The 27,925-nt window shown below is 44.7% G+C and overlaps 1 protein-coding gene across 1 annotated transcript; it reads right to left on the reverse strand.

Annotated features, from left to right (window-relative positions):
* Nucleotides 1–146: 146 nt before the first annotated feature.
* Nucleotides 147–27,773, reverse strand: LOC133400465 (3-hydroxy-3-methylglutaryl-coenzyme A reductase-like). Its single transcript, XM_061673176.1, has 20 exons — nt 27,676–27,773; nt 26,148–26,324; nt 25,624–25,735; nt 24,169–24,256; nt 23,979–24,063; nt 23,785–23,890; nt 23,407–23,513; nt 23,210–23,329; nt 22,935–23,095; nt 20,530–20,783; nt 19,543–19,709; nt 13,144–13,338; nt 12,905–13,063; nt 12,659–12,816; nt 12,469–12,574; nt 12,160–12,330; nt 9,164–9,304; nt 8,933–9,091; nt 8,600–8,754; nt 147–2,133 (listed from the first exon to the last, which is right to left on the reverse strand). The coding sequence occupies exons 2-20, from the start codon at nt 26,310–26,312 to the stop codon at nt 2,079–2,081; spliced, it is 2,664 nt and encodes an 887-aa protein (XP_061529160.1). The 5' UTR covers nt 26,313–26,324; nt 27,676–27,773; the 3' UTR covers nt 147–2,078.
* Between the last annotated feature and the right edge of the window lie 152 nt (nt 27,774–27,925).

The following is a 27,925-nucleotide window of genomic DNA, read 5'->3' on the forward strand; positions in this document are numbered from 1 at the left end:
ATCCCAGAGGACGAAAAAGTGGAGTCATCGCTGGAAGAAACCGCACACAGGTATGATAAATTTGTCACGGTTAGGGTTGTCGAAGGAGAGGAAGGGCAAGGCAAAAACGTGGAGGACCCAAGTGCAGGGAAGCAAGGAGGCAAGAGTCTCAAAAAATTATATTTAATTCCCAAAAAAAGGCGAACATGGAAAAAGCAAACTAAACAAAGTCCCACAACAGATCATCAAAGTAACAAAGAAACACTTGAACAAACCTAAAACTGGAAACAAAACATGACTTGGTAACTAAGACGTGGCACAGATAGAGAAAATGACACCTGAAAATGACAATGAACCGAAAAGAACTGAAAGAAACCAGGGAACTAAATACAAACAGATTGACGAGACAATAAGGAACACCTGGACAAGACACGAGTGGCTGGTGAGAGCTGATTGGTCGACACAAGGCAGAAGGTAGACGAGAGCAGGTGGACACAGTAACTAAATGAGCACACGACAAACATGGAACAAAACTAAACGCAACCCAAACCAAAACACAGACCATGACAAAATTCCTGACATTGTTTCCCCAAATATGAAATCATATCAGTGGTGAGTCGAGTTGCAAGTGCCGCCACGACACCATCCATCCATCTCTTTGTTGCTTGTTCTCCTCGTCAGTGTCACAAGAAAGCTGGAGCCTATCCCAACTGACTTCATACACTCTGGACTGGTTGTCAGTCCATCGCTGGGCATGTTAAGAGACAGCCACCCACACATCCACCTATCAAAATCAGCTGTGTGAATGTTTTAAGTTTCAGATGTTATCCAAATTTACCACGCAGGTGTGCTTGGTCATGTTGACACTGTTGATGTAGTGTACTCATGATAGGTGAGTCGCTTTCATGAGCCGCCAGGAATTAATGTGCTTCCTAGTTCCAAATCCGTTGCCAAAGGCGCGAATGGCTTGACAAAAAAACAAAAAACAACAACAAAAAATTACTGTATCAACAATTGCATGTTCCAGACTCCAGAGACTTTTGTTTGTACTCCTCAGAGTTCACACTGCCGACATGCCGCTCTCTCTCTGCGCCGTGAGTCTATGTCCAATAGACAATTGATATATCCATCACGACATGGCCGCCACGTCACTGCCCCACATTCAACATGGCCGCCATGTAGGCACAGGAGGCAAGTCTTTTGGAACTGGAGCTATTTTTTTCCCGTGACCTGGAAATATGTCAGTCCCATTCGCTGCTTGCATTGCACCACAGCGCCAGTTAACAACAGTGGCCAATTCTAGAATTGACAGATTGTCAACAGCAGTTTAAGTGACAAATGGAAACTATTTTTGGACACATTGTTCAGTCCAGACGGTCCGTTTTGTCGAGATTCCACTCTCCCATGAAGCCTTAACGGTAGCAGGGAGGATCACAAATTCCACAGATGCTGGCACCAGTTCCTGGTACATCACTTACGAAGTCACAGATGGAACTCACAACCCACTGCAAAGCTCTTCCAGCCAAACTCCCATTTTAAACACAGCATTTAAGAGAATATTTATTTTAAGTGCCTCAGGCCTGCTGCACACTGCACGATGCCGTCGAACCCGATTGGACAAGACCATTGCATAAAAATGAGGGTTGTCTTGCGCGATTAAAACCCAGAAATGTATTTCTGGCGTGAGTGAACGCTTATGTGCATTTGATTGGCTATAAGTTGCGACGGTGCGCGCTGACGATTCAAATTTTGAATTGCAGCAAAACCAGCGGCAGACTTTTTGGCCACTTATGGAAACAGTTGCCAAACCACGACAGTTCAGTCGGATTCAGCCGTGTCGCTCGGTGTGCGGCAGTCTTTATGCATCTCAAAATAAATGCTAAAAATTAATTTAGTTAACGATGTGCATTTATTGTTCCATGATTTTACAAGACCTCAATTCACATGGGGGAAAAAAAACGGTGGACATGGTTGAAGAGAAACAGAACGCAGCGTGAGCAGACTAAATACTTGTTGTTTTGAAAACACAAAGTCTGCAATCATTTCAGTGCCTAACTGATTCAGGGCTCACGGAGGGGAGCAATGGTGCCTTCATGCTCTCAGGATGCTTGCTTGGTGCAGGTTCCCACACTCTCTTGGAGGTCCACCTTGGATCTAAAGACAGAATTCAATTTTTTTAAACATCACCTTTATAATAAGTTTAGGATTTAGCTAGTTGATGCCTTGTGATGTACTTTCTCTAAACAATCACTCTCAAATCAAGAGTTACAAGCTCTTCACCATTGGATTTATATTGCAGATTTTTATTACAGTTGTTACTCTAGTTTTTATACTGTTTGGACAATATTTTTATGTTATCAATTGCTCTTTCTCTCATTAGGCGTTTAGTTTTTTAATAAAAACATTTTTTTGGACAATGTATTTTCCAGCGGCACGGTGAGCGACTGGTTAGCACACCCGCCTCACAGTTCTGAGGACTGGGGTTCAAATCACGGTTTCAAATCACGGCCCCGCCTGTGTGGACTTTGCATGTTCTCCCCATGCCTGTGTGGGTTTTCTACAGGCACTCCAGAATCCTCCCACATCCCAAAAACATTAATAACAGCACAACAAATAGATTAAAGCAACCTGTTTTGATCCAAGATGTGTCCTACCTTTCAAAAGTCTGCAGCCTTTCTTTAAATTCTAACCAACCAAATTCATGAATTCAAATGAAAAAGGAATTCATTAAACAGTTATTGTTACACATTGCATCTATTGAATAGCCATTTTGCTGCTCCTTCTGGTGTGTCCGCCGAAGCTACGTGGGGGTAGTATAAGACAGAAGACGGATATACTGTTGTCTTAGCTCCCTGCAGAGGACGTGAATATATGACTGTGAGTGGGGAGACTGGGGTAAGTTGAGCCACTTTTCTTTTTCAGGGTCACTACAGGAAAGGAGTTTCACTTTTGGGGGGAAACTAATCTTCTTTTCCTTTCAGCTTGTTTGGCTAGGGGTAGACACAGCGCGTCATCCTTTTCCATGTAAGCCGATCTCATCCTCCTCTCCAACACCAACTGCCCTCATGTCTTCCCTCACGACATCCATCAACCTTCTCTTTGGTCTTCCTCTAGCTCTCTTGCCTGGCAGCTCCATCCTCATCATCCTTCTACCAATATACTCACTATCTCTCTCCTCTGGACGTGTCCAAACCATTGAAGTCTGCTCTCTCTAAATTTGTCTCCAAAACATCGAACCTTGGCTGTCCCTCTGACGAGCTCATTTCTAATTGTATCCAACCTGGTCACTCCGAGAGCGAACCTCAACATCTTCATTTCCGCCACCTCCAGCTCTGCTTCCTGTTGTCTCTTCAGTGCCACTGTCTCTAATCCGTACATCATGGCTGGCCTCACCACTGTTTTCTAAACTTTGCCCTTCATCCTAGCAGAGACTCTTCTGTCACATAACACACCTGACACCTTCCTCCACCCGTTCCAACCTGCTTGGACCAGTTTCTTCGCTTCCTTACCACACTCACCACCCGTCTCATTCATGCACATATATTCTGTCTTACTTTGGCTAATCTTCATTTCTCTACTTTCCAGTGCACGCCTCCATCTTTCTAACTGTTCCTCCACCTGCTCCCTGCTTTCACTGCAGATCACAATGTCATCTGTGAACATTATGGTCCACTGGGATTCCAGTCTAACCTCATCTGTCATCTTATCCATCCACACTTCAAACAGGAAGGGGCTCAGGGCTGATCCCTGATGCAGCAACACCTCCACCTGAAACTCCTCTGTCGCACCTACAGCTAACCTCACCGCTGTTCTGCTGCCCTCGTACATGTCCTGTACTATTCCAACATACTTCTCTGTCACACCAGACTTTTGCATGCAGTACCACAGTTCCTCTCTGGGTACTCTGTCATATGCTTTCTCTAGATCTACAAAGACACAATGTAGCTCCTTCTGACCTTCTCTGTAATTTTCCAACAACATCCTCAAGGCAAATAATGCATCTGTGGTACTCTTTCGAGGCATGAAACCATACTGTTGCTCGCAAATACTCACTTCTGCCCTGAGTCTAGCCTCCACTACTCTTTCCCATAACTTCATTGTGTGGCTCATCAACTTTATTCCTCTATAGTTCCCACAGCTCTACACATCACCTTTGTTCTTAAAAAATTGGCACCAGCACACCTTTCCTCAGTTCCTCAGGCATATTCTCACCCGCTACAATTATGTTGAACAAGCTGGTCAAAAACTTCACAGCCACCTCTCTTTGATGCTTCCATACCTCCACAGGAATGTCATCAGGGCCAACTGCCTTTCCATTTTTCATCCTCTTTAATGCCTTTCTAACTTCCCCCTTACTAATCATGGCCACTTCCTGGTCCACCACACTTACCTCTTCTACTCTTTCTTCTCTCTCATTTTCCTCATTCATTAACTCTGCAAAGTATTCTTTCCATCTGTCCAACCACTATTGGCACCAGTCAACACATTTAAATATTTTTCCCTAATCACACCAACCTGCTGTTTCCCATCTCTATCACTCTGGCCAACCTGTATAGATCTTTCTCTCCTGCTTTAGTGTCCAACCTGGCATATATGTCATCATCTGTCTCTTGTTTGGTCTTTGTCACCTCTTCCTTTGCCCTACGTCACATTTCCATGTATTATTGTCTCCTCTCCTTGGCCCTCTCAGTGTCCCACATCTTCTTAACTAACCTCTTGTATGATTTCCTGTACTTTGAGGTTCCACCACTAAGTCTCCTTCACCCATTTGCTACCAGAAGATACACCAAATACTCTCCTGCCCGTCTCTCTGATCACCTTGGCTGTAGTGTTCCATTCTTCCGGAAGCTCCTCATGTTCACCAAGAGCCTGTCTCACTTCTTCTCAAAAAGACACTCACTCTTGACACATGCTTCCTTTCTCAGCTTCCACCACATGGTTCTCTGCTCTGCCTTTGTCTTCTTAATCTTCCTCCCCACCCCCAGAGTTATTTTACACACCACTATCCCCTATGTAGTCTCCCCACACTCTCGCCTACCACTACCGGTAGTCGGTAACCTCCTTCAGATTATATCGTCTGCACAAGATGTAATCCACCTGCGTGCTTCTACCTACGCTCTTGTAGGTCACTCTATGTTCCTGCCTGCAAGGTCTACCACCACCTGTCCCTCCAAGTTCCTTTCCTGTGTGCAGAACGTAACAGTCACTTCTTCATCACTACTGTTTCCTTCACTAACATGTCCATTACAATCTGCTCAAATCATGACTCTCTCTGTCTGAGATGCTCAGAACTACTTCATTTAGCTCATTTCAGAATTTATTTTTCATCTCTTGGTCACATCCTACCTGTGGGGCATAGCCACTAATTACATTATACATAACACCGTTAATTTCAAGTTTCAACCTCATCACTCGATCTGACACTCTTTTCACCTCCAAGACATTCTTAGCTACCGTATTTTCCGCACTATAAGGCGCACTTAAAATCCTTTAATTTTCTCAAAAATCGACGGTGGGCCTTCTAACCCGTTGCGCCTTATGTGTGCAATGAGTTCCAAAATCTGTAAAAATGTTGTTGTGCGATTTTGGTAAGCGCACCACTTGATTGACTGTCGGACCATTTCCCGCCGACATAGGGACGTAATACGTACACTATGTACGCTGGCAGCGATAAACCAATTAGAGTACATTACGCAAAGCTACGAACAGTACGTACGATTACCTCCGCCACGGCTCCGGTAGGTATATTGTTCTACGGGTATGCTGCAAAACAAAATTTTTTTGGCTAAGGACCCCCGAAAATGGCCGGGAGGATTAACAACTCCAACCGCTGGACATTGGTGTAAACAGGGCGTTCAAAGTGAAGTTGTGAGCGGCGTGGGAGCGATGGAGGAGAGACGGCGAACATACCTGTACTAAGTCTGGGAAGCAGCGCCGGGCGAGTTACGCCACCACATGTGAATGGATTGTGGATACCTAGGCGACTGCTGTCCAAGCTATAACGAAAGCCGGCATCGTTGCTGAACAGCCACCCAGCAATGAGACTGACTCAGATAATGATGAGAGGGAACCCGGCATGTTTGATGGAGAAATTGCCCAGCTGTTCAATTCAGATACAGAAGATGAGGACTTCGATGGATTTGTGACAAAAAATGTATCAAAAAATAATGTGTGTATTTTTAAATACGTAGTAAAATAAAGTTCAACCAAACTCACTGTTCTGTTTCTGTTACATTGTTTTAGCATGCGCCGAATAATACAGTGTGCCTTATGTATGGCTTAAGTACAGAAATAGACCCTATAATTGAGACTGCCCCCCTCCTTGAGCCGTCACCTTATCGTGGTGGAGGGGTTTGTGCGTCCCGATGATCCTAGGAGCTAAGTTGTCTGGGGCTTTATGCCCATGGCAAACTGGTCCTAGGTGAGGGACCAGACAAAGCACGGCTCAAATGCCCCTTATGACGACGACAAAAAATGGACTCAGGTTTCCCTTGCCTGGACGCGGGCCACCGGGGCCCCCCTCTTGAGCCAGGCCTGGAGGTGGGGCTCGAAGTGGGCACCCATGAGGCCTAGCCGGGCACAGCCCTAAAGGGTAACGTGGGTCCCCCTTCCCATGGGCTCACCACCTGTGGGAGGGGCCATACGCGTCGGGTGCAGCGCGAGCTGGGCGGTGATCAAAGGTGGGTACCTTGGCGATCCGATCCCCAGCTACAGAAGCTGGCTCGAGGGACGTGGAATGTCACCTCTCTGGCAGGCAGGGATCCTGCCCCAAGTGGAGGAGTTCAAGTATCTTGGGGTCTTGTTCATGAGTGAGGGAAGAATAGAACGGGAGACCGACAGGTGTATCGGTGCAGCGTCTGCAGTGATACGAACTTTGTATCGATCCGTTGTGGTAAAGAAGGAGCTAAGCCGAAAGGCGAAGCGCTCGATTTACCGGTCGATCTACGTTCCTACCCTCACCGATGGTCACGAGCTGTGGGTTGTGACCAAAAGAAAAAGATCCCGGATACAAGCGGCTGAAATGAGTGTCCTCCGCAGGGTGTCCGGGCTCTCCCTTACAGATAGGGTGAGAAGCTCTGTCATCCGGGAGGACCTCAGAGTCGAGCCGCTGCTCCTCCATATTGAGAGGAGCCAGATGAGGTGGCTGGGGCATCTGATTCGGATACCTCCCGGACGCCTCCCCGGTGAAGTGTTCCGGGCACGTCCCCACCGGGAGGAGATCCCGGGGACGACCCAGGACACGCTGGAGAGACTACATCCTTCGGCTGGCCTGTGAACGCCTCGGGATCCCCCCGGAAGAGTTGAATGAAGTGGCTGGAGAGAGGAAAGTCTGGGCGTCCCTGCTAAAGCTATTGCTCCGCAACTCGACCTCGGATTAGATTTGGATGGTCATATATATTGGATGGATGGATGGACTGAAACTGCGCCTTACAATCCGGTGCGCCTTATGGTGTGGAAAATATGGTAACTCTTCCTTTAAAATAACTCAGACTCCCTTTCTCTTCCCATCTAAACTATGGTAAAATCATTTGAACCCTGCCCCTAAGCTCCTCGCCTTACTGCCTTTGCACCTGCTCTCCTGGACACACAATATATCTATCCATCCATCAATTTTCCCTTCCGCTTCTCCTCAATTGGGTTGCGGGCGTGCTGGAGCCTATCCCAGCTGACTCTGGGCAAGAGGCGGGGTACACCCTGAACTAGTTGCCAGCCAATTGCAGACCACGTATCTACCTTTCTCCTAACCAACTCATGTCAACCAACTCCAAGCTTTTCCTGTCATAGTCCCAACATTCAAAGTCCCCACATTCAGTTCTAGGCTCTGTTTTTTTCCCTCTTCTCTTTCTGTCTAATAACCCACTTTCCACCTCTCCTTTTATCTTCGACCCACAGTAGCTGAGTTTCCACCGGGGCCGCTGCCGGATGTTGTTAACACTGGCCACGACCGATCCAGTATGTAATTCTTTGGATGTACACTCATATTTGTTTGTCCAAGTTCTAACCCGGATGCCATTGCTGACGCAACCCTCTGCATTTATCCGGGTTTGGGATGGCCTACGGTTTGCACTTACTTTAAAACTATACTTTGGTCTTTACACATTCATCATTACGTTTATGATGGAGTAAATTTACTTTAACTTCTGCCATTTTACTCTTACCTTCATATACATCCGTCCATTTTATGGCACACCTGTGCAATAATCATGCTGTCTAATCAGCATCTTAATATGCCACACCTGTGAGGTGGGATGGATTAGCTCAACAAAGGAAAAATGCTCACTAACACAGATTTAGACAGATTTGAGGGAAATGGCCTTTTGTGTATGTAGAAAAAGTTTTAGATCACGAAAAATGGGAGCAAAACCAAAAGTGTTGCGTTTATATTTTTGTTCAGTGTACGTGTACTTCTAGTATTATGTTTAGTTTGACAGTAAACTCGTATCTCAAGTCTGCGCTCGCAGGTCAAAGAAAGAAATTGGCCAAACGACGGCTCGTATCTCAAAATCTCCGAAATCGGGTCACTTTTATCTCAAGGCACCACTCACTGTACAACTAAAAACCTTTAAATGTCAGCTGTTAACTACCCATATGAAAAAAAAACCCAAAACAAAACACCTACCTGTTATGCGTCATGTGACTCTTGACCAGGTGGCCAGCTGCCAGAGCAGCCATGAGTGACAGCTCTCCAGCCAGCACAGTGGCACACACCACCTTGGCGAGCTGCCTGGCATTCTCCCCTGGACAAGCCTCACTGGGCCCCTGTACGCCCAGCATCTGGACACGCACAAATTTCCTGACTCAAGATTTTTAACGACTAAATTGGCCAAATAATGTCAATTAAAAATGACATTTTCTTGAACGAAAACAATCTGAAAATAATTTCAAGTGATAAAATGGCAATTTGAGCTGCCCAAAATTCTATATCATCGTCGTGCTTCTGATCATCTGATACCTGGAGGCAAGCTTGCTGGGGAAGCAGGTTTGTTCCACCACCTACAGTGCCGAGCTCTATTGAGGGCATGGTGCAGCTGATGTAAAGGTCTTCAGCTGTTGGGCCTGAAACCTCCATCAGGGTGATGCAGTTACTGCTGCTCACTGACTGGGCAGGATCCTGTGGTGCACACACACTATGAAGCAAGGAATGCAATTGGAATGAGCGGCGATATGATCTCATTAGTATTACCTGTCCACAGGCAATGTATATGGCTGCTACCAGGTTCGCTGCATGTGCGTTAAATCCACCGATGCTGCCTGCCATAGCCGAGCCCACAAGGTTTTTATTGATGTTCACCTCCACCAGAGCTTCTGTCGAGGTCTTCAAAACCTATGATACAGTGCTCAAGGTAAGTAAACACCCCAAAAAACTGTGATAAAACCTACATACAGATAGAAGCACTGATAATGTCAGAGCCAAAAGGTAAGCAGAGGTGCAGTGTTGGCACTGATTCATGTTAGCTTACATTGTTAACCAGCACATACTCCAAAGACCAAAGACCTTTTATAACGACACCTTGGAGCTGTTTAAATGGTAAAAATTAATATCACAGTTTTAAGTTTATCCTTCTCGAGAATCCAAAATACATGCAATAATAATCAGCGATCATGCTCCAATTTAGCTCTGCCTTAGAATTGATAAAAACATGATACCTCCTCCAACCTGGCGCTTTAATACTTCTCTACTGAAAGATTCAGAGTTCGATATATTTATAAGGAATAGAAAGATTCTTTCGACATGAATGATTCCACAACTATATCCCCATTCTTACTTTGGGAAACAAGAAAAGCTACAATTAGAGGCAAAATCATTTCCTCCAAGAAAATACAAGAACAAAAATTAGAATGGAAATTGGAGACGAAAATCAAACAACTCGCAGAAGAATATATATATATATATATATATATTATATATATATATATATATATATATATATATATAAATAAGAATTGACACATTTCCTGAGTCAGTAGTCAACCTTATATCATTTCATGAGTAATGAGTTCGGAAACCTGATTGAAATTTGTCAAAAAGGCAATTTAAGTTCAAGACATTGCTGAGTTGATTAAATATAACTTTCTCAACAATCTTGGCCAATGAAGGGAGATTTGAGATGGGTCTATCGCTTGCTAACATGGAAGCGTCCAGGGATCTATTTTTTAGAAGAGGCTTAATGGCGGCTACTTTAAGAGATTTAGGAAACTCGCCTGACTGAAGTGAGCAATTGATTTGCTGCAAATCAGCTGACACAGACTTAGCAATAGCTTTGAACAAGTCAGATGGTATTGCGTCAAGACAGCTCGATGATGGTTTCAGCTGCTGCACCGTTTTCTCTACAGTTTTTTGGTCAACTATCAAATTCCATCCATCCATCCATCCATTTTCTACCGCTTATCCGAGTTCGGGTCGGGCAGTAGCTTTAGCAAGGACACCCAGACTTCCCTCTCCCCAGCCACTTCATCCAGCTCTTCGGGGGGATCCCGAGGCGTTCTCAGGCCAGCCAAAGGATGTAGTCTCTCCAGCGTGTCCTGGGTCATCCTGGTGGGACGTGCCCGGAACACCTCACCAGGGAGGCGTACGGGAGGCATCCGAATCAGATGCCCCAGCCACCTCATCTGGCTCCTCTCAATGTGGAGGAGCAGCGGCTCTACTCTGAGATCCTCCCGGATGACCGAGCTTCTCACCCTATCTCTAAAGGAGAGCCCGGACATCCTGCGGAGGAAACTCATTTCGGCCGCTCATATCCGGGATCTCGTTCTTTGGGTCACGACCCGAAGCTCGTGACCATAGGTGAGGGTAGGAACGTAGATCGACCGGTAAATCGAGCGCTTCGCCTTTCGGCTTAGCTCCTTCTTTACCACAACGGATCGATACAAAGTTCGTATCACTGCAGACGCTGCACCGATACACCTGTCGGTCTCCCGTTCTATTCTTCCCTCACTCATGAACAAGACCCAAAGATACTTGAACTCCTCCACTTGGGGCAGGATCTCATCCCCGACCCGGAGAGGGCACTCCACCCTTATCCGACTCAGGACCATGGTCTCAGATTTGGAGGTGCTCATTTTCATCCCAGCCGCTTCACACACTGCTGCGAACCGCTCCAGTGAGAGTTGGAGATCACGGCTTGATGAAGCCAACAGAACCACATCATCTGCAAAAAGCAGAGATGCAATTCTGAGCCCACTAAACCGGACCCCCTCTACGCCTCGGGTGCGCCTAGGAATTCTGTTATGAACAGAATCGGTGACAAAGGGCAGCCTTGGCGCAGTCCAACCCTCACCGGAAACGAGTCCGACTTACTGCCGGATATGCGGACCAAACTCTGACTCCGCTCGTACAGGGACTGAACAGCCCGTATCAGGGGGTTTGGTACCCCATACTCCCGAAGCAATCCCCACAGGACACGGTCGAACACCTTCTCGAAGTCCACAAAACACATGTAGACTGGTTGGGCGATCTCCCATGCACCCTCGAGGACCCTGCTAAGAGTGTAGAGCTGGTCTACTGTTCCAAGGCCAGGACGAAAACCACATGGCTCCTCCTGAATTTGAGATTCAACTTCCCGACGGACCCTCCTCTCCAGCACCCCTGAATAGACCTTACCAGAAAGGCTGAGGAGTGTGATCCCCCTTCTTAAAAAGGGGGACCACCACCCCAGCCTGCCAATCCAGAGGCACTGTCCCCAAGGACCACGCGATGTTGCAGAGGCGTGTTAAACTTTGCTCTGTAATTGGCATTTTAGGACACAAACAACCCTTCAAAATAATAATTTTGTACTGTACAGTAATATTGGTGCATGGCCTCAAAAAAACAAACAAAAGTGCTTCAATGGTCTCTATTACTCTACTATAACTATCTACAACTATAACTGCAAGAAATTTTATTTCTTGGCACTGATCTTTTCTTTTTAGGAAAGAACAGCCTCAATACTTTGTGTTCTTTTTGGGAAACTAACAGTTTTAACAGTCTGAATTATGCTATACATTTTTTACTACCGGTCTGGTAGTAAAGGTCTGGTACCCCACTCAAAATAGGGATGGGGAGAGGTGGGCCAGGGGTCCTCCAAATAGAATTTCGCCCAGGGTCCCAATTTGGTGAGGAGTGGCCATTACTGTATGTCCCTGAAGGGGCTAATTTACCACACACAAAATGTCTCGTAAACAAGGTGCACTTAAACCTACCTCTCTGACTACATTAGCAGGGATGGTGGCCTCACAGACGGCTGATTTTCCTCTGCCTTCTATCCAGTTGACTGCAGATGGTTTCTTATCTGTACAGTAGTTTCCACTGACAGCCAAAACATCCAGCTCTGGAAAGTGCTGCTGAAGTTTGTTCAAAGCCTGCTCTGTACCCTGCAGCAGGATAGGACACACTTTCAGTATGTGTGGTACACTTTGTTCATGTTTCATGGCATACTGCTCTAGAAATGTCAGGGACAAAATGTGATTGACACTGTCATAATGACTCTCACACACTTATTTGACAATTACCTTTGAGATCATATTCATTCCCATTGCATCCCCCGTCTTAGAATGAAAACGAATGTACAGGTTTCTTCCAGCCAGACCAACCAGCAGCTTCTGGAGCCGAGCAAACCTGCCACAACGTCAATCACTTATCATGGCAAACACAACATGTGGACCACGCATGTAAATGTCAACAAGCGTGGTCACAGTTTACCTGCTGGTGTTGTCAAAGGCTTCTTTGATGGCCTGGAAACCATATCTGCTGTCGAGCCAAGCTTTAACCTCAGCAGCCTGGCAGGCAGAAGGCAGCCTCACCACAGGTCCTCGGGTCATGCTGTCAGCCAGGATGCGACTCCTGGCTCCACCTCCAAGCTAAAGAGTACAGAAGACAGAGCCATTCAGATACACACAAGATGATAACAGCAATACCTGTTGGCACTTTCAAAACTACAAAATTCACCGCAATTGCCCGACATCCCCGATTGGTGCTAGCTACAAGGCATCCCTCCGTAGTTGCCATAGGAACTTGGAACTGCGTCCCATCCAGATGTAGTGGCCCAGCCACACCCACCGGCACAGGCATATATCCAATCACATTCTCACAGCAGGTGCCTACAACCTGGAGAGCACATTCACAGCTTTGTAAAATATGCAGTAATGACGACTTGTGTTGATTGCATGTGAATGACCTGACCTCACCTTGGAGTAGTCGTAATCAGTGAATGGCAATGACGAGAGTGCAGAGGGAGAGGGAAGCTTTGCTGATATCATTTGTCTCCGTATGGCTACACCTCGCTCAGGCCTCTCCATGATGGTCTCCAGTTTGTAAGCAGGAATGTGTTTAGAGTTGACCAGCATCATCACCTCAGCATCACTCAGGAAACCAGGCCCTTGCTGCAAAAAAATGGGTCGCGTCAAGGGTCTCAAGATCAGATGTCAGAAGTTGTGCATTCAGTGACAGATTGTGGTTTCAGGAATTTTAATTGTGAAGAATAATAACAAATACCTATCTGGAAGTTTTCACCTCCTACTTAGCTTCACATTTGCTACCTGTATATATGTCCACTTAGGCTACCACTAAATCTTCCATGGCTAAATTGAACTGAACTGAATATTAGTGTATTGACATGATCAAGTTATGCTGCTAATGCCTTCTTCTTCTTCTACTTCTTTTCCTTTCGGCTTGTCCCTTTAGGGGTCGCCACAGCGTGTCATCCTTTTCCATGTAAGCCTATCTCCTGCATGCTCCTCTCTGCCCTCATGTCTTCCCTCACGACATCCATCAACCTTCTCTTTGGTCTTCATCTAGCTCTCTTGCGTGGCAACTCCATCCTCATCATCCTTCTACCAATATACTCACTATTTCTCCTCTGGATGTGTCCAAACCATCGAAGTCTGCTCTCTCTAACTTTGTCTCCAAAACATTAAACCTTGGCTGTCCCTCTGATGAGCTCATTTGTAATTTTATCCAACCTGGTCACTCCAAGAGCGAACCTGAACATCTTCATTTCCGCCACCTCCAGCTCTGCTTCCTGTTGTCTCTTTAGTGCCATTGTCTCTAATCCGTACATCATGGCTGGCCTCACCACTGTTTTATAAACTTTGCCCTTCATCCTAGCAGAGACTCTTCTGTCACATAACATACCTGACACCTTCCGCCACCCGTTCCAACCTGCTTGGACTCGTTTCTTCACTTCCTGACCACACTCACCATTGCTCTGGACGGTTGACCCCAAGTATTTAAAATCCTCCACCCTGGCTATCTCTTCTCCCTGTAGCCTCACTCTTCTCCCACCACCCCTCTCATTCATACAGTGTATGGGCCATAAAAGTTGTCTAATAATTAGACTTTACACCAATCTGATTGGCTTGATCGGTATCGGCTGATAATTAGCATTTTATGCTGATCGGCTTTGTCATAATTCGCCGATACGATCAATGACGCCATTGATGGGCTCCGCAAGACATTTACTCCGCATCGCCATCGTGTGCAGTATATTATATTCCAAAAGCTGGTTTATTTTTATCCTTGTCTTTAGACGTAGTACTGTAAATATCAGACCGCCAATAAAGTTATTTTTAAAAAAACGTCGGCTGTGTGGGACAGACAACACGTAATACCTGGATCAGACTACAAAACAAATTTGGTCTTTCCTGATTGCACTATGTCAGATTACTGCAATTGTATTCCGATACCACTGCGTCCCATCTTTTACGATCACTGGGCTTTATCTTGTCAACTCAAACGCGACCGGATACACTCGTTACCATGGCGACAACAACAACGGATCACGTCGTGTGTATTATAAGAACAAAATGGGGGGAAAACGTGTGCTGGTGATCACCGGTGGTTGGGAGAGGATTTTCATTCAAAGATTGCTTGAGGTTTGTTCACGTACCTTTAATACGATACACCTTGCAAGCAGGCAACAAAACGTTATGTAGCCTAGCAAGCTAGTGCTAGCACTAACGGTGGTACGTAAACATGCCAGCGTTATGTCGAATCATGCTCTAAAATTTCGGTGTGTGTGAAGTAATTTAATTACAACAAAGTAATTTAATTACAATAAGTTAGCACCCATATTATTTCTGTCATGTTGTAATGTTGGTTTGACCTGACTAATTAGAATAAATAACCTGAATAGCAGGTATTTTTTAAGATACTCAGTATACAGTACACAAGTATATACAGTAAATGAACAAGTCATTTTGATAGACAGATTGCTCCATCTTGTGATCGGATCGGTTATCGTTTTTTTAAACTCGCTGATTGGTGATCGGCCCCAATAATACTGATCTTGTAAAGCCTACTAATAACCCAATCTGTTTCCAATCATGCCCGCAACAATTTCCATTGATTTGGTTGTTCGTTCTTACATACTGGACTGGACACAACATTTGACCATTTGTTATAATTGAATGAGATTTAGAACATGATGAGAACAAAAAACAATATCTCAAATGTTCTTCCTTTATAAAAAATAAATAACAATAGTGTGATTTGTTCATTTGTTTAACAAGCAGCACAGTGAACCAACACAGCGAGAACAATTTCAATAGGACCCAACTAATATGACAAGTACATTATCTTCTGAAAATCTATAAAATCTAAGTAGTAAATAGTTTGTACATTTTGCAAATAAGATAAAAGATGCCTGGAACTACCTACAGTATATAGTGTTCCCTCGCCACTTTGCGCTTCAAGTTTTGCGGCTTCAGTGCTTCGCGGGTTTTTCCCAAAATAGTCATCAAAAAAAAAACATTCATCCAAAAATAAAAATGAAAAAATACAGCCATATATATATATATATATATATATATATATATATATATATATATATATAATCGAGCTAGAAACCATCTTACTAAAGAAATTAACATTGCAAAGAGGATCTATGCAGCTAAGTTGGAAAAACAGTTTAGCGCAAACGACTCTAAATCAGTCTGGCGTGCATTCCAATCGCTGACTAATTACAAGCGCCGATCCCCCCAAGCTGAGAACAATAGCACACGAGCCAACGACTTGAATACCTTCTATTGCAGATTTGAAAAGGACAGTTTCACTCCACACACCCACCCGGCCGCACCCGCGACCACAACCACACCTCTGACTTCTGCGTTAACCATCCATGAACAGGATGTGAGACGCATCTTCAAACAACAGAAGATTAACAAAGCGGCAGGGCCGGACCATGTGTCCCCATCCTGCCTCAAAGTCTGCGCGGACCAGCTCGCTCCAGTCTTCACTCAGATCTTTAACAGATCTTTGGAAATGTGCGAAGTTCCATCCTGCTTCAAACGCTCCACCATCATTCCAGTCCCCAAGAAACCTCCAATCTCGGTTCTGAATGACTACAGGCCTGTCGCTTTGACATCTGTCGTCATGAAGTCCTTTGAAGGTCTCGTGCTGGACCACCTCAAGAGTGTCACAGGTCCCTTGCTGGACCCCCTGCAGTTTGCCTACCAAGCGAACAGGTCTGCAGATGATGCAGTCAACATGGGACTGCACTTCATCCTAGAACACCTCTACAGTGCAGGGACCTACGCGAGGATCCTGTTCGTGGACTTCAGCTCAGCGTTCAACACCATCATCCCTGAACTCCTTTCAACCAAGCTTCTCCAGCTCAGCGTCTCACCTGCCATCTGCCAGTGGATTTACAGCTTTCTGACGGGCAGGACACAGCAGGTCAGGCTGGGGGAGGCCACCTCATCCACACGCAGCATCAGCACCGGTGCGCCGCAAGGTTGTGTCCTCTCTCCGCTGCTCTTCTCTCTCTACACGAACGACTGCACCTCAGCGAACCCGACTGTCAAACTCCTGAAGTTTGCAGATGACACCACTGTCATCGGCCTCATCAAGGACGGTGGCGAGTCTGCATATCGACAGGAAGCGGAGCGGCTGGAACTGTGGTGCGGCCGACACAACCTGGAGCTGAACACGCTCAAGACGGTAGAGATGATCGTGGACTTCAGGAGGCATCCTTCACCACAGCTGCCCCTCACGTTCTCCAGCTGCCTTGTGTCAACCGTCGAGACCTTCAAGTTCCTGGGAATTACAATCTCTCAGGACCTGAAGTGGGCTATCAACTCCGTCCTCAAAAAGGCCCAGCAGAGGATGTACTTCCTGCGGCTTCTGAGAAAGCACGGCCTGCCACCGGAGCTGCTGAGACAGTTCTACACAGCGGTCATCGAATCAGTCCTGTGTTCTTCCATCACAGTCTGGTTTGGTGCTGCTACAAAAAAGGACAAACTCCGACTGCAACGGACAATCAAAACTGCTGAAAGGATTGTCGGTACCCCCCAACCCACCCTTGAGGACTTGGACCCTGCCAGAACTAAGACAAGGGCGTGCAAAATCCTCTCAGACCTTCCGCAACCCGGTCACCAGCTCTTCCAGCTCCTTACCTCAGGTAGGCGCTACCGATCAATGCAAACTAGAACTAGTAGACATTCCAACAGCTTCTTCCCTCTTGCGATCAACTTCTTATACACTTAACCTATAATTCCATTACAGCAAGCTGGCAATTTTTTGACTTGAGTTCGTTGTCACATTTCTGTGGGGCCAATGATGTATTACTCGCGCACTCACTGTAGTTGTCTCGCCATGCTGCACTATTTGCATATACTGGCCACTCATGCCAGAGTAGCATCTGCTCCATTTGCACACTGATTGAGGAGTATCTGTAACATTTGCACAACCAACATTGTCCCAGATGATCGCACTACTCGTCACTTTAAACCGCATACACTCCTTGAAGTCTCAGCGCCCCTTGCACAATGGTCATTAACCGGTCTATTGCAATATTAGTCGTTCGAACTGCTCTAAGTGCTAGAGGACTCTGCATCTTTTTGCACAATTGTTTTTTGTCAATGTCTTTATGTCCCCAAAGTGTTCTGTAAATTGACTGTCTGTTGTACTAGAGCGGCTCCAACTACCGGAGACAAATTCCTTGTGTGTTTTGGACATACTTGGCAAATAAAGATGATTCTGATTCTGAAAATGAAGAGACAGGACTGCCCCCTGGTGGCTGCCGTTTGAGTGCGCAGTCTTGTACTGTATCTGAGAGTGGCGGGGCACTGCTGTTGACATCAGTTGCCCCAATAGTGGCAAAGCTGCTTCCCTTACTAGTTCTAAGCGCACGGACACACTTTTGGGCTGACCCGTGGTGTACTGCTCAAGAAACTAAAGCCTATCCTGACCGCTGCTTGTTTTATCTTCGATTAGATGATTGAAAGCTCGAAAAAATGACTTGTATTCAAGCGGATCACCATCAAATACTGGCATCTCCATGGTTGGCGGCATGGCTAATTTCTATTGCGTTATTATGCTCCGAGTGATCGTGGTCTTTGGACTGCATCTTGAACATCATGCATCCTTGGGAGGATGCTGAGGAAGCCTTGGATCCTTTCGTCCTTTCAGACACGTTGGAAATACTGTCGTGAGACTCAAGACTTTGTCCTCTTTACCACATTTTGACATCCCTCAACCTCTGCTCGTACCAGTCCACATTATACTCTTCTTTTTCCTCCTCTGATAAGAGCCTTTGCACTGACCTGTGAACAGCGCGAAATTCCACCACAGCTTCATGAAATGACTTCAAGCACTCATTAACATGATCAACACTTCCACCATCATTCATCCAAGCTTTGATTTCATTCATCTTTCTCGTCCACGCGTCCAGTCTTCCCTTGCGGTGCGCTTTAAGCGTTCTTTCTGCTTCATGTACATTTGTTGGGACATCCTTTTTTTTTTTTTTTTTTTTTTTGTGATAGTTTAGGAGAATATGCTTACTTGGCTAAAGTTAGTTTGTTTGCTAATGGCACAACGTCTCTAGCTTTGTGTTAGCTCGCCACATTTCAGAGTCCAAAATTTGCGCCACTCATGAACAGATGTTTGCTGTATTTGTCAACCTGCTTATTGATAATGTTATCAGGTCGAAAATCAACCTGGTACTGCCTTTAGGCTGACTCTGATACTAAATTAATATGAATGAATGGTTTATGCCCCATCCTGGCATCATCAGGAGACAGACACCACATCATTCACTAATAATATTCAAGTGTGTATTTGGCCTGCACAACATGAAGAAAAACAATATTGCAATGATATGACTTTAAAATAAATAAATAATCGAAATAAACACGTATGGCTGCCTGATATAATTTGTTACCACGTCCTAAATCACTTTTTATTTTGCTTAGTTCAGGTTGTCTTGGCAATCATTGAGTCAATATAATAACATAATAATTATGATCAAAAATATGAGAAATTGTGCAGCCCTTATGTGTATATTAAACCTGTGGGACTATCCTTTTTTGTGTAGATACAGTCGGTTGTTGCTATATTCCAATATTTTCTGATACCCTCTCACCATTGTGTGAGCGTGGCCTGCTAATTAGAACAAGAACAAGATCCCGGATACGAGCGGCCGAAATGAGTTTCCTCCGCAGGGTGTCCGGGCTCTCCCTTAGAGAACGGGTGCATCGCTCGGTCGCCCCGGCGAACATATGATGATGATTATAATTATAGCTATCCTAATACTCTGAAAAGATTTGCCACCACTACCTTGGGTTTGAATCTAAGCAGTAGCGTCTTACCTCTGGATTTTTGAGAACGGCCACACATTCAACGAGGCCTCTCGGCTTCGAGGGGAGGTGCGGCTCTGTGATTTCAGATTTGATCTCTTCCTCTCGTTCACCAAGAATGAAGACATGACTTGAACCAGAATCAGTCACGGGAACAAGCACGGGCCGGATAACCTCATCTAGAGAAGCAATGATCAAAAGTGAAGTTTGAAGAATTGGGATTCAAATTTGACTGACAAACTATGATAAAGGTTCGTTACATATTCAAATTTGAATTATCACTGGTACCGTATTGAGCATAATGGGTTGTTTATCTTGTTTTGTTTTCTTTAAGCTGGTTAGGCAGCGTTGCCAACTTAGAAAACTTTGTCGTAGAACGAGCATCCAGGCCTCACGAGCAAATCTTTCTTAAAAACTAAAAAGCAACTAGCGATGTTGTGTTATTGTCGATGCAGTCAGACTGGGAGATGGTCACCCCTCCTTGTGAATGACCAAGCATAACTTCAGGATCGCTACACTATTTGATCGCTTTCAAATTCATCCTGCAGGCTGGATTGGACCCCTGAGCGGGATGGTTTTGGCCCACCGGTCGTATGTTTGACACCCCTGAGCGAGGAGCTTTTCGACAGTCAGCTGGAAATTATACACCTGTAATTGCATTTTGTTAAAGCACTTACCTGTTTTTGTACGAAGTAAAATAAATAAATAAATAAAACACATTTGTCATTTCAAGTACATTTTGCGCGGTCTTCACAGAAATTCACTTAAGTCGTTGCTCTTTACAATTTCTATTGTCAAAAAGCAAATATGATTTTGGACATATTTTAGATTTTGTATTTGCTTACATCGAACATGGTTTTTACGTGAACATCCATTTGAGTGATATTGTCATATTACCAATAATTGTGCTAATTTGGTCTCGATAATCTGGATTTTTTTTGCGAGCGTACAATCCCGATCAAAAAAGTGCGACACGATTGCAACTGAGGACAGACATACCCATTTCTTTCCTGTTGGCTGGCGTGGTGGGAGGCAAACCAGGAAAGCGCGCACGGCGTCGGAGGAGATCAAGCTCCTTCGTGCAGCAAGTTTTGTTGGCCTGTCGCGCAGCAAGGGGCGCTGCGGACATCGTGACGGGGTTCCTTATCGATAGCGTAGATTCCATCTCCGCTTGTTCAAAAAAGATGTACTTGATGGCCAGCAGCAGAGCCAAGGCCAGGCAGACCACCTGCTCAATATCCATGGTGATCATTCTGTCGGAAAACATTGTTTCAGCCAAAAGCATTTTTGTCGCGCACTTTTGTTCATCGCTTCAAAGACGCGATATATATATTTTGAAAACACACAAACATATGCAATTGAGCTCAAGGGAATGTATTTCCTTGGAATGTTGTCGAGGTGATCATTTGTGCATGTAAACACTCGCAGATATTTCTTGAGATAACGTGTTACGTACATATTGTGGGCGGCATGGCGCAGATGGCATGAGTACACGCCCTGCAACCAGTCTGCCTCACAGTTCTGAGGTCGCGGGTTTAAATCTGGCCTCGCCTGTGTGGAGTTTCCATGGTCTTATCTTACCTGAGTGGGTTTTCTCCGGGTACTGCGGTTTCCTCCCAATTCCCCAAAACAGGCATAGTAGGTTAATTGAAGAGTCTAAATTGCCCATAGGTGTGAATTTGAGTACGAATGGTTATTTCTTTATATGTGCCCTGCGATTGGCTGGCGACCAGATCAGGGTGTACCCCGCCGCTCGCCCAGAGTGGGATAGGCTCCACCACGCCCGCGACCCTAGTGAGGATGAGCGGTACGGAGAATGAATGAATATGTCACAGTTTTCAGTGCAAAATGAATCTTTAAATAAGAAATGATCGATAAGAATAGAACATGAATGTACCCAAAAAACTTCAAAATAAAAGCTCCGTATATGACGACATTGGACATCAATTCCATTTTAAACTTTTATTTTGACGTTGACGCGACCACGATTAAAATTCGATTAATTGTGGAGACCTAGGCCACTCGATGTACATGCTGGCTTCCCAAATGCGGCCAGTTCAAAAGTGAAATGAAGAGAATGGAGAATTGATGGTGCTGCCCCAATCGTATATGCACTGAAGGATTTATTTGCAAAGAAAACTGTGCGCTGTCCTGCCGCGGCTGCCCCGCCTGAGCCGGTCTGCGTACGCAAGACATCGAAGGAAAGCCAGGTCTACTTATCAAAGGAGAAGCAGGGGAGATTTAACTTCGCACACGGATGCGAAATGAATTACCAGCCAGTCCGAAGGAGCTCCTCAAACCTGAGACACGGACAACTGGTTTCTCACTCAGACGCTAAGTTAATTAACTTTCACGCTAAGCCTGAAGTCTCACTAACAAATACTTCTTTTTTTGGGACACTGTCTTGATGAGCAAGAAGGTGAGAAACCCGCTGTTCGGTGGCTCCCCATGAAGACACAGTGACATTTGTTCCGTCTGTCTGGGAAAATGGAAGGAGCACTCGCGACACCCACAGGCGGTGGAAAGCTACTGCAACTCCGGAAGAACTAATCACAATCTTCACCGAATTTGAATGTTGCATGATATTTTTACATTTTGAACTTTGTATGAACGTTCCCAGTGTTACCATCACAACAGCGCCACTAGTGATTGTATTTCTGCAAATTTGTATGTCTGATGTCAAATCTGTTGGTCAACTGAACTGGATGAGATGTTTCAACCTACACAACACAAATGCCACATTGCAAATATTAACTGAAACTTAAAATCACGCTAAACCGGAAATGTTTTTATCCAAACCAATATACGCTACAACACTGTTACCAATTATGTTATCATGACATCACATATCCCCTTCAGCGTAGGTAACTGTATTGGAATACGTTCCTTAAGTAACCCTCCCAATCCTGAGTATGAGGAATACGTAAAAGACGAGTCTTTTGCCACAAGCATGACTACTGCTAAAGAATAGATAAGTAAATCTGCACAACTCGTAAAACCCTCGCCGAGTCATTTAGCAAACACGTACCACATAACAAAGCAAGCAAACGTCGGCAAGACAACTACGGTTCTTTCTGCAGTGTTCTAGCCAAATTTGTAGGCCAATGTGTGCTGTAGTGACAAACAAGAATCTATTTGGTTTACATTTGTGATGTCATCTTAATTGTTTTTATTTTGTTTTGTGACAAAAGCTTCACTAAAATAAAATAAAATAAAATAACTTGTGTGTGACAAGAATGTGATGGAGCCAAATCTCAATTTCCATCACTAAAAGCTAAATTACCAACAAGGTTGTTTTTTGCCAATAATTTGAACACACACTCATGAAACACTGTTGTTGACGGAGAAACGTTGATTTTCGTCCTGGTGTGTTGTTTGACAGAGGAATGTCGATGACCACGTACCGGGTGAGGTAAAAGTGCCACAGAGGTATGTCTGGCTCGATTCTCCTGGGGGACGGGTGTTCTTCCGCCATGCCGTTCTGTTGAATTCCCGCTGTAGCACTGAACAACAGGGGCTCAGCAATCCACCTACTGTGAGCGTGCACCATAACAAGTCCCAGAGACTACAGAAAAAGGAGATACACAACACGTCGCGTACATTCTCAGAATGAAGACAAAAAACACACAAGGGACAGTAAATAAAACGCAACAAAATAAGGATGCGGGAGAGGTGTTACCATAATTATTTTGACTCTCTGGGTAACGGGATTCGGTTTGTTATCCTGCTCTTCCTCCAGCACCTGAGAGAAGTGGCTCAGCTGCCAAATTGGATGGCCTACCTGACTCTCACGGGACAGCTGCAAGAAAACACAGCTATCATAAATAGAACTGGAAACTCTTTGAGTACTACTACTGAGCTAAAGTCAACTCTTACCTCGAGCACCAGTGACACACATGCAGGGAAGAATGTCATGAAGACAAAATAGTTGGCCAAAATAGACATACAGCCAAAGCAGCACATTATTTCTAACTGTCGAACACCTGAAATACACAAAGTAGCCAAGTATTTTACGATTTGAAATGTTGAAAAAAAATTAGATTCACAGAATAAACGGCTTTCTTGGTGTTTTTTTTTACTCCTGACTCCTTATACACTTAAAAGCCTCAAGCCACCCATCCCAGACTGATAACACACGATGATTCCGAAGCAAATTACGTAACACCAGTTGTCAATTGCGAGTCCTTAATTATGCCTCATTTCTTCTCCGCACATAGTCTAACATGAAAATGAAGAAAAACTAAATAACGCTACCTGACATAGTTCCCACACCGATCACTAAGCACTCCACCAGGGCATCTAAGGTGAACGTAGGTCCCAGTACTGCCATACCTCGAGCAATATTCTCCCTCACCTCTTCCTGGGGGGAAAAAAGTGAAAAGTGAAATCCCCCCCAAAAAAATCAATCAGTCCTTCATTTTATATGGGTTCCACTGCATGTTTTGTACCTGGGAACTGGAGCTTAGCGCAAACTTGGCAAGAGCACATGCTTTGGAGAGGTCGATCAGAAGTAGAAAGAAAGGTAGAGCCTCACTGGAACACGCGCCAGAACAATCATTAACCTCTGAAGTTTCTCAAATGGTGAGAGTGATCGTAGTGTGTGTGTGTATATATATATATATATATATATAAACTTACTTCAGGCCGGTTAGCTCTTTATCAAGGAAGTGGATGACCACTGTGCTGAATACGAAGCTGGAAAAAATTGTGAAAAGTCCTGCAATTCCTGAAAAGAATGGATAATAATGGAGTTAAATATCCAATGCAGAACTCATTTTAGTTATCATCCTCCTGTGTGATGTCGGGGTTGGCACTGGGTCGTGAAACCTCTCAGCCAATGTGGTTAAACAGCATGAAAAGGCCATTTCCCTCCAATATTGTTCACAAATCCGCATGAGTGAGCATTTTTACTTTGTCGAGAAAATCCATAGGCACACCTGTGCAATAATCATGCTGTCTAATCAGCATCTTGCTATGCCACACCTGTGAGGTGGGATGGATGATCTCGACAAAGGAGAAATGCCCACTCGCACAGATTTAGACAGATTTGTGAACAATATTGGAGGGAAATGACCTTTTGCGTATGTCGAAAAGGTTTTAGATCTTGGAGTCGCGCTCGTGAAAAATGGGAGCAAAAACAAAAGTGTTGCGTATATATTTTTGTTCAGTGTAAAAGCAGTCGCATTAAGAGCTTAATATCGAGCTATCACTTCACCAGTGGTCAAACTGGCAACTTTACGTCACAGTGAATTGAGACAAAATTCACAAAAACAGTGTCTCACAGTATCACAGACACGAACCTTGTGTCTCATCAGTAGGTCGGTAAAGGAATCAACGTTTTACCTCTGGCTCCAATCATTACTCTTGTCCTTGTGTCTTGTTTTACTTTCGTTTTTACCGGTATCGTGTGGCGTTATTTTCCGTGCCAAAATGTCGAGTTCCGATGCGTAACCTTCAAAATTATAGGCTACATGCTTTAAACAGGAAGTCAAGGTAAAACTTAAACATATAAACCATTTGACGTGATAAAACAGTTGAGTGTAACTCTTTTAACAATGCTCTATTTCCCTTTTACCTGAAACTATAATGAATTCATATTAGATCAATTGGGTTAGTTCCACACACATTGCCTTTTAGTTCATAGGTTTGATATTGATACTGGTTTTCAAGAGCCCTGAGTCAAATGTTCATTTTAGTTTATGCTGCTGGCTGGCTGCTAAGAATACTTTGGACAACCTCTATTTAAACCATGCAAACTTTTTTGACCCAGCCCCCTAAAAGAATCGTAATCGAGAATCGTTCGGAACCGGAATCGGGACCAGAATCGCTCAAATTCACACGATGCCCAACCCTAAGTATGACCAGCACAACATTGGATATAGCCAACAACTCGACAACTCTTTTCTGTAGGCTAGGACTAAATGTTCCGATGAATTTGTATGAATAACAAATCTTTATTACACTATTGAATTGCAAAAAGAATAACGTTCCATCGCAGTCGTATATTGACGAATTGATTTCCCATAATTAATTACCCACTGGCGAAGTGGCAAACGGGCAGCGCGAAACCCTGAATATCAACAACTTTCCTACCTAAAATATATTTGGATCCCAGTTGTCTTAAGCTCTGGAACTGGAAGTAAATGTAGACGATGGCAATGCAGCGTGTGATGGTCAGGATGATGATGTCACTGCTCAGAATTTGCTATTCAAAGAATGAAAGAGCAATTGTTATACAGCGCTCAAAAAGAACATGAAGATGTTCACATTCTGCTGTATCATACAAATGGATGACTTGGAACAAAAAGCTTTTGAGGCTAATCGTTGAATGTGGGGGAAGGATATAGGGCTTTGTTGTAGCACATCAAATTGTCATAACTCCATTCAACAAGTTCATCTTCAAATCCATACGGTGGGTAGGCGTCAGTGTCTCCTCCGGACTAAGCGTTCACAATTGTTTCAGTGCTGCCCCCCTAAATGGCAGAAATGAATAATGTGCTGCCGCAGTGTTTGATATTTTCAGGTAGATTGCTGGGAGAGGCGCCAGCACGCCCGCAACCCTCGTGCGGATAGGCGGTGCGGAGAATTGGATGGATGCAAAATTTGCATGGACTCACCTCATCTGTTTTGGGGCAGTCAAAGTTCCAGCCACAGATCTGGTCATTCCCAGTGAACATATTCATGGACATCATACAGACCGTGAGGGTGACAGTGCCCACGATGACCTCCCAAGGATGGGAGGCCACCACAAGGCCGTGAATACGGAACAGATGGGTCAACATGGTGGGAGAGGACTGTCGAAAACCAGAATAGGAGAACCAAAATACTCTTTGAGAAAGGAATCAAGTACAATTTTCCATACGCTATATAAAAAGAAACTATTGAGAAACAACATCTGAATCGATTAAAGTCGTGCCTTGAGATCGTATAGGCTATGCGTTGCCCCCGCTAACCCACTGTGTGATTCGCCACCGTTTTCATTCAGTTTTTCAGGACAGTCGGTTGGGGGGAGATACATTCTTCAAAAGAGGTAATTATTGGATAATTATTTTCTGCAACAGAAACGCAAAATAATATGTTCATTAGCTTTTTACAAACAGGAGACAAGGGGCCAAGCTACACCCATTGCTTGGTAACTTGTGTTATTTCTGGTCCATCATTTTCGGAGTGTGGGAATGTGGTCGGTGGAAGGGAAGGTGCTTGAGCACCACTTCATTACTATGTGTGCATGTGCCTGTTGAAACCGCCGACTGCATCTCTGGAGTTCAGCCACAGTGATCTTTGGGCTCTTCTCCCCCGATTGCTCAGTTTGGCCAGGCTCTAGGAAGGGTTCCGCTCGTCCCAAACGTCTTCCATTTAAGGATTATGGAAGCCACCATGCTCTTAGGAACCTTTAAGTCCAGGAGCAATTTTTCTGTAACCTTGGCCAGATCTGTGCCTCGCCACAATCCTGCCTCGGAGCTCTTCAGGCAGTCCCTTTGACCTCGTGATTCTCATTTGCTCTGACATGCACTGTGAGCTGTAAGGTCTTGTATAGATAGACGGGTGTGTGGCTTTCCGAATCAAGTCCGATCAGTATCATCAAACACAGCCGGACTCCACTGAAGGTGTGGAACCATCTCAAGGATGATCAGAAGAAATGGACAGCACCCGACTTCAAAATATGAGTGTCACGGCAAAGGGTCTGAATACTTCTGGCTCTTTGTGTGATATTTCAGTTTTTCTTTTGTCATAAATCCGCAAAAATGTCAACAATTAACGTTCTTTTTTTGTGCTGTGTGTACATTAATGAGGGACATTTTTTTTTTTTACTTCAATGATACTTTCCGTACCCACTGTATATTTCATTGAAGAACGTGCACACTTTGGACAAATGTAATGCAATTGTTACATTGCACATGAAACGTTTATATAGTGTTCTGTTATTACAGGGGTCTCCCCATCTTTAGTTGTGTTATTGAATTTAAAAAAAGCAAATTTGAGTCAAGAGCTTTTACAACTGCTGAATTTTTTTTTTTAAAGGGTGCTCATTGTATCGTATGCACACAGTTATGTTAAGCTTTGTAGTTTGGTACTGGAGCACGTCAACGTTCTCTAGCCTGCGATATGTAAAGTGCCACACGAATATATCAAAGGTGGACTCACCTGTGAGGGTAAAGAGCGTGGAATGTGACGGAGGTCTGGCGAGAATGGCTCCGGGAGTCGAGTGGGCTGGACTTGAGTCTCCCAACCTCAGCTCCATCCACAAGTTGAGCGGATTCTGCAATGACGTGAGGCCACATGGAACCATAGCGCGCAAGTGCATCATACGAGGTCTGAGCCAATCAGAGCACCCGCGCGCGTATTCCACGCCCCGTTTCCAGCCGTGTGGGCGTGGCCAGCGTCAGCGAAGACG

The sequence above is a fragment of the Phycodurus eques genome, chromosome 3 (assembly GCF_024500275.1).
Source record: "Phycodurus eques isolate BA_2022a chromosome 3, UOR_Pequ_1.1, whole genome shotgun sequence".
In the NCBI taxonomy this organism is placed as follows: domain Eukaryota; kingdom Metazoa; phylum Chordata; class Actinopteri; order Syngnathiformes; family Syngnathidae; genus Phycodurus; species Phycodurus eques.